This window comes from Arachis ipaensis, chromosome B07, assembly GCF_000816755.2.
Source record: "Arachis ipaensis cultivar K30076 chromosome B07, Araip1.1, whole genome shotgun sequence".
NCBI classification, from domain to species: Eukaryota; Viridiplantae; Streptophyta; class Magnoliopsida; order Fabales; family Fabaceae; genus Arachis; species Arachis ipaensis.
In genome coordinates, this window is record NC_029791.2 from 10,696,028 (window position 1) to 10,702,799 (window position 6,772).

Here is a 6,772-nt window from a genome sequence, read left to right on the forward strand (position 1 = left end):
TTAAAAAAAAATTGATACAAAAATTTAATTAAAAAAAAATATATAAAAATCTAATTAAAAATTTTACAAAATTATAGATACCAATTGTTAAACCTTTTTTCAAAATGTAATAATTTACGGGAATGAATCCCTTCACTTGAAGTTTTGAATTGACCATGTATTAAATATTTTTTTTCTCTTGGCCAGTAGGTATTTTAGTAATTTAACACTTAGATATTCTCTTCATTGATTTATTTATTTTGGTGACAGATTTTGGGCCGGACTTCGGATATTCATAACCTGAAAGTAGGTCCAAATGAATGGGCCATATAAGCAGGCCCATAAAACATCAGTCCAAAAAATAGTAGATCCTCCCAAGTGAAAAGAAAAACAAACAACTTGTGTGTAGAGACTTGAGAGGTGAGGATCGAAATTCAGAAAGCAAAACCTAAAGAAGAAGAAGAAGAAGAAGAAGGGGATTGAAATTTGAAGAATTGATCGATCAATTGAGTTTGAAGAAAAGAGTTAAGAATGGATGTGATAAAGACGCAGCAAATATCGTGGAGGGCGATAGAGAAAGTTGTGGTGCACCCACTTGTGCTCCTCAGCATAGTCGACAACTACAACAGAGTCGCCAAGGACACGCGCAAGCGCGTCGTCGGCGTCCTCCTCGGCTCTTCCTTCAAAGGCACCGTCGACGTCACCAACAGCTATGCCGGTAACTAACTAACTAACTAACTCACTCTCTAACAACCTCAACTACTTCCTCTAACTGATTTCGGTTCGTTACAGTTCCCTTTGAAGAAGATGACAAGGATCCTTCCATATGGTTTCTCGACCATAACTATCACGAGTCCATGTTCTCCATGTTTAAGAGAATTAACGGTACCTTTCATTATTATTATTATTCATTCCTCTAATCCTTAATTCTGTGTTGATTCTGTTTCTTCAGATCAGATCTAATCTTTTCCATTTTGACATTTTTTTTTTTGTTCAGCAAAGGAGCATGTTGTTGGGTGGTACAGCTCCGGCCCCAAGCTCCGAGAGAATGATCTTGACATTCATGCTTTGTTCAATGAGTATGTTTGTTTATTCAGCTCAAATTCACAGAAAAATCTTCCGCATTTTAGTATTGATGTTTATCTTTTTTTTTTTGTTCGTTTAACTCGATTGAGGGCTGTGGTTGTGTGAAGTAAACGTAATTTCCATGATCTGATTGAAACTTCATCTAACGAATACGATATTAGTGTATTTACCAAAAGAGAGAAAATATGCTATTAGTGTAATGTCATACCTAGCTGTGATGAGTGAGGTGCAAAGCTAGGGTGGTACTTCTACAGGAGTGAGACAAAGCATAATTTGTGTATGTAAATGTTAGTTATTCAAAAGAGGGAATAATAAATTTCTAATATTAGCTGGTAATCCCGAAATACAGGACGATGCAAAAGTATTTCTTAGTTCTAAACAGTTTGTTTCTTTTTGCAATGAATAATTATAGCTTTGATAAGCAAGGTTTACACCTAATGCTGTTCGGCAATATCCTCAAGCACAGTTTGTACTTTTCTATGCTTTAGCAACTTGAGGCATGTTTCGCTTGCTTTGTAGTAATATCTCTGTGTAATCCTGATTGTTATGTGTTGTTATGTGCAGTGGTTATGCACATACATTTTCTCACCACTGGGGATTAGTCCTTTTACTTGGAAGCATGATAGAACAAGAAACTTTTTATGCTGCTGTTTATCTCAATATTTATATCAATTTATCAATTTGTCACCTTCCACATTTTTGCAGCTATGTTCCCAATCCTGTTTTGGTTATAATTGATGTTGAGCCTAAGGAACTGGGAATTCCTACCAAAGCTTACTATGCAGTTGAAGAGGTTAAAGAGGTAGAACTGAAGTACTTCTATCCTTTGATTAAATATACTTGTGGTTTCTTTGATACCTGCATAAGTTATGAAAATTATTAATGATGGGAGTAGCTAGCTAGTGTTTGCTTGTGTGGAACTTAATCAGTGGACACAAGAACTGATAAGCAGCTTAAACTAACTGCAGAATGCCACTCAGAAAAGCCAAAAGGTCTTTGTGCATGTGCCATCAGAAATCGCTGCTCATGAAGTTGAGGAAATAGGTATGCCATCAAATCCAAAAGTGCTGCATTTTCTGTTATTTTTCCTTTTTCAAAGAAAAAAAAAGTTACCTTATTTGTATTCTTCATGGTATTGCTGCTCATGAGGTTGAGGAGATAGGTAATCCATGGAATGTACACTTGCTGCATTTTTTCCCCGTCATTTATGCTATTTGCTTTGAAAATGTTGTAATGCTGAAGCTTTTTCCCACATGGTAATCTGAACAATTTTTCCTGTCTTACTCTTTTGCAGGAGTAGAACACTTGCTTAGAGATGTGAAGGATACAACAACTAGCACCCTTGCTACAGAGGTGGGTGACTGGATTCATCACTTGCTATATATTAATTTCTTACTGAATGTTTTTGTTTCTTTATTTTGCTGTTATTGTTATCCTTGTATTTATATTTCTCTCTGCGCGCATCGTATTTCTGAGTATGCTAAGATATATATATTTTATCTAATGACAAATGTTAAAATTGTTGTTTGAGTTCTTTTAGGTAAGTGGAAAACTTACAGCCTTGAAAGGTTTGGATGCAAGACTTAAAGAGATAAGAAGTTATCTTGACCTTGTCATCGATGGAAAGCTTCCTTTAAACCATGAGATTTTGTACCATCTGCAGGTTGGTTTACACACAAACATGTATTTCTTTGTAATTGACAATTATTTGGCCACTGTCACATGGTTTAGCAAGATATGTTAGAAGAATTTTCAGCTGATCTACATTTCAATTTATTTTTTTTTGGCTTAACTCTATTACTGTGTTTCACCATCTCATGATTTATTGAATTTTGTTAGGATGTGTTCAACCTGCTACCAAACCTTAATGTCAACGATCTGATAAAGGCTTTTGCAGGTTAAGAATGTGAATGAATATGTATGTGTTATGGTTTTCTGCAATGGCCTTTATTGTTGATATCTTTCTTCATTGTTGCAGTGAAAACAAATGATATGATGCTGGTAATATACCTGTCGTCCCTTATCAGAAGTGTAATTGCGCTCCACAACTTGATTAACAATAAGGTTAGATACACTATGCTCAATCTTACTGCATCTATTTGTTATTGTTGTTTGGTGGGTGATTTTGGTTTCATAGCTAGTCCTAGTTTTGGTTGTGTTACATTATTATTATTATTATACTTAGTATGAAATGGAGTAAGTTTCAGAGGGTTAGAGTAAAAACACTCCTCTTTTGGCAGATGCTCAACAAAGAACATGAACGCGCAGAAGACTCGAAGTCAGTACCAGTATCAAGTACAGCTGGAAGTTAAAGTTGCTATTATTGACTACATAGACCAAGATCTTTTGCACTTCAACCGTCACTTTGATTGGCCTTCGGCCTTCTTGAGGATTCTGATTCGGGAAATACATGTAACATGGCACAAAAGATCTTTTAACCTGGGAGTGGGAATATTATTGGTTATGCTCATGCTTTATGTTATTTGTACTCTTGAGAACATTTTTGTTTTTCAATCTTGGAAGAGTTACAACGATTTGTCCTTAAGCAGATTGATCACGAGTCAGAAATTGATCTTCTATTCCCCGCAAGCTCTCTTGATGCGTTACGAGAATCATTCTTGTCACAAACCGTGCTTGTTACAAACCGTGCATTGTAGCTCAAACATGACTAATGATACAAAAGCACGCAAATTCATTTGAAATAGAAAAATGATCGATTTTTTGTCCCTAATATTTGAAATAGTTTTAATTTTACTTATTGTAAATTTTTTGACAGTTAATTTTTTTATCTTTTGAGTTATAGTCTTGATCCAAATAGGGGTGATCCAAATAGGGGAGAAAAGTACAAAGACTAACTTTTGATCAATTAAAATCTCTTTTGGCATTGTTTTTAAGGATAATTAATCAATCAAAAACCATCAAGTAAAAATGAAATACAAAAGAGTCCTGCATCAATAACAAACTACGGACTAAAAGATGACAAAATTACACAAAAATGAATCGCACTACCCCATCTTAGATTTATAGACGCCAAATGTTCACCCTTCAAATAGCATCATGGCAAGACTTAGACATTCATAATAGACGAATATATTCACATCAATTACATTATCTCATTTTGACATCCTCCATTGGCATATCATTCACTTACTCACACCAAATAAATCCCTCTCCTCATATATTTTCACCAAACAATGTTCCTTTTGTATTTCCATGTTATCCACTTGTTTAGTTACTTTTATTCATAGTCTTCTTGTCCAATTCAACATCGAAGCCAATAATTCAATTGCATCCCATCTACAGGTGTTCTCCAATTCCAATCTTTCCCAAGTCTTCCTCTCTTTGAAGTTACTGCTGTACTTGAACCTCACCTCCACATTTTGCATGACTTTTTGCTACATATGTCTTGTTCCTCAACATTCTTAAGTCCTTAACTTGCTATTTTTCCATGCATCCATTCAACAATATTTTTATTATCAATTATAAATATCAATCCCTCCTCTTTCCTATTATCTTCCTCCAATAATATTTGTAATACTATCTCAAGGCTTTGTAAGATTGCGTCCCCTTCCATCTTCTCAGATATTACATCCCCCATTAATCCTCTTAACTCACCTTTTGCATTTTCCAGATATCCTCCAACCATATATGCTTACAAATGATGCTCATATTCCACACTATCCACCACCATCTCTCTCCCTCTATTCTTACCTCCTCCTCAGTTACAAGTTACAACCATCTGTCCATCTTGATTTTCTATTTCTTTCTAATCAAATTTCATTGTCTAACAAGTGTGTAAATTTGCTCCCTGTTAGCCATCGATTCTTTGTTCTCATAAATTTTTTAATTCATACCCTGCCAAATGACCCACAAAATCTTAAAAGAAAATCATACACCACTTATTCTTACTAATGTTATTTAGAAGATTTGTAAATACTTCTCCAAGAAATACATCATACGAGGAACAAGATATCAAAATATTTCCATATATCTATTAAGGTAATATAAATAAAGGGTACATAAATTGAACATCTTCAAAGTTAGTCCAAAAAATTAAGTAAGAAGGGAGAGAAAACCTTTAACCTTTACAATTTCATTTAAAAGAAGAAAACTAAATGATACCTATATGAAATACAAGTGTAGTTGTATATTTTGTATAGATGAAGACTCAATTGAATACAAAACTCAATCCTCCTCAGTTTCATAAGAGAGAACGGATTGCTCAAACTCAGCATCCATAATAACACCATCCATAATATGAACAACAATCTCATTCCTCTTAAAATCCACCATTTCAGATCGAACCCTATTAACAACCAACATTCCATCGATGTCCTTTGAGATGTAAAGTGAGAACCCAGATAAAGAATCATAGTTCACAAGCTCACCAAGTTTCACACTATCCGAGTGAATTGATCTAGGAACAGCTGAGAATCCCAACACACGAGACACAATCGCATATGTATCATTGTACTTGTCAGGTTTCAAGCTATCATTGAAATCTAGACGCAGATCTCGCTTGAAAGCTTCCTCCGATGGAACAAAAACAGTGAATGCAAGATCATGAGGCAACATCTCAAGCATCATGTTACCGAGCTTGCTCAACTTGAAATCATGAGGGATTTTTCTGGATCTGATTTTTGGGTACAATACCATTTGGCTGTTCTTGGTTGATGCATCTGGAAGCTTGAGAACTGTGACTATCACAATCAAAAGGCAGCATATAGTTACCATAATGAGGATAAGAGCTGTTGAATGCTTCAAGAACATGCGCCTCTTCATTTTGGTGAAGACCCAGAATCAAACTTGATGAAAACTTACTAATTTTAATATAAAGTTTTGAACTTTATAACCTTGTTATTCAAGATAAGTGGAATCTATTACCAGAAGTTTAAAAGGTAAAGGCTCAAACTTGAAGTGATCTTGTGAATAAAATACAATCAGGTACAATACCCATTTTAGGTAAAACGAAAATCTTAAGAAATCAGAATCTGGGACTTAAAAATTGAAATGAATTTGACACTCTGTGACTTGGATTCTTCTTCTTGTCAGATAAATAGAAGAACCTCTTATAGAACACTCCGTCGTAGCCGCCACTATTGCTGGATTTGCTTTTTGTCCTTATTTCTATATTTTGCTCTTCGAAATCAAAATTATTATTTTCTAGGACTGCCAAAAACTAATCTATATAAAACTCAATGGAGATTGAAGTCCATATGTACCTAAAATAGTCTTTCATCATTTGATTAGTTTAATCGGTTAAATTCTTAGGAAAAAAAACTGAAAAATTATTAAGTTATAATTATTAGACAGGGTTAACTGACCATTTTAATTCAATTCTTACAATTGACGGTTATGAAAATGGTTGAAAGTATAAGGAAACACCATCCCATATTCATATTTCATACATAGCCCTCTATCATGTCACAAAAGAGTGTACCAACATATGAAACCTAAAGAATTGCATGAGAAAAACCGACATATGATTTTTATAGAGAATTAATTTATACAACTGTAACAAAATATAGATATTTACAATGAAAATGATTTTCATAATTTTTTCTCAAAATAAGTTTTTAATTATTAAACAAGCTTTTATTTTCCAATTTTTTTATGAGAATAGCACATTTCATTAAACAAAGTTCAAAATATAAGGGGATAATAAGATTAGCAGTACACAACGGAATACTAACAAATATATTACCAA

The 6,772-nt window shown here is 34.0% G+C and overlaps 2 protein-coding genes across 2 annotated transcripts; one reads left to right on the top strand and one right to left on the bottom strand.

Annotated features, from left to right (window-relative positions):
* LOC107609279 (26S proteasome non-ATPase regulatory subunit 7 homolog A) lies at positions 345-3,654 on the top strand. The gene is made up of 10 exons (XM_016311164.2): positions 345-697; positions 772-864; positions 977-1,058; positions 1,771-1,867; positions 2,034-2,109; positions 2,360-2,418; positions 2,606-2,728; positions 2,905-2,962; positions 3,044-3,129; positions 3,306-3,654. The coding sequence occupies exons 1-10, from the start codon at positions 511-513 to the stop codon at positions 3,375-3,377; spliced, it is 933 nt and encodes a 310-aa protein (XP_016166650.1). The 5' UTR covers positions 345-510; the 3' UTR covers positions 3,378-3,654.
* LOC107608215 lies at positions 5,040-6,498 on the bottom strand. The gene has a single exon (XM_016310076.2). The coding sequence runs from the start codon at positions 5,845-5,847 to the stop codon at positions 5,251-5,253; it is 597 nt and encodes a 198-aa protein (XP_016165562.1). The 5' UTR covers positions 5,848-6,498; the 3' UTR covers positions 5,040-5,250.

Coding starts and splice junctions, on each gene's coding strand:
- LOC107608215 (XM_016310076.2), bottom strand. CDS start 5,847: ATGAAGAGGCGCATGTTCTTGAAGCATTCAACAGCTCTTATCCTCATT.
- LOC107609279 (XM_016311164.2), top strand. CDS start 511: ATGGATGTGATAAAGACGCAGCAAATATCGTGGAGGGCGATAGAGAAA. Junction 698..771: donor CGTCACCAACAGCTATGCCG/GTAACTAACTAA, acceptor GGTTCGTTACAG/TTCCCTTTGAAGAAGATGAC. Junction 2,729..2,904: donor AGATTTTGTACCATCTGCAG/GTTGGTTTACAC, acceptor GAATTTTGTTAG/GATGTGTTCAACCTGCTACC.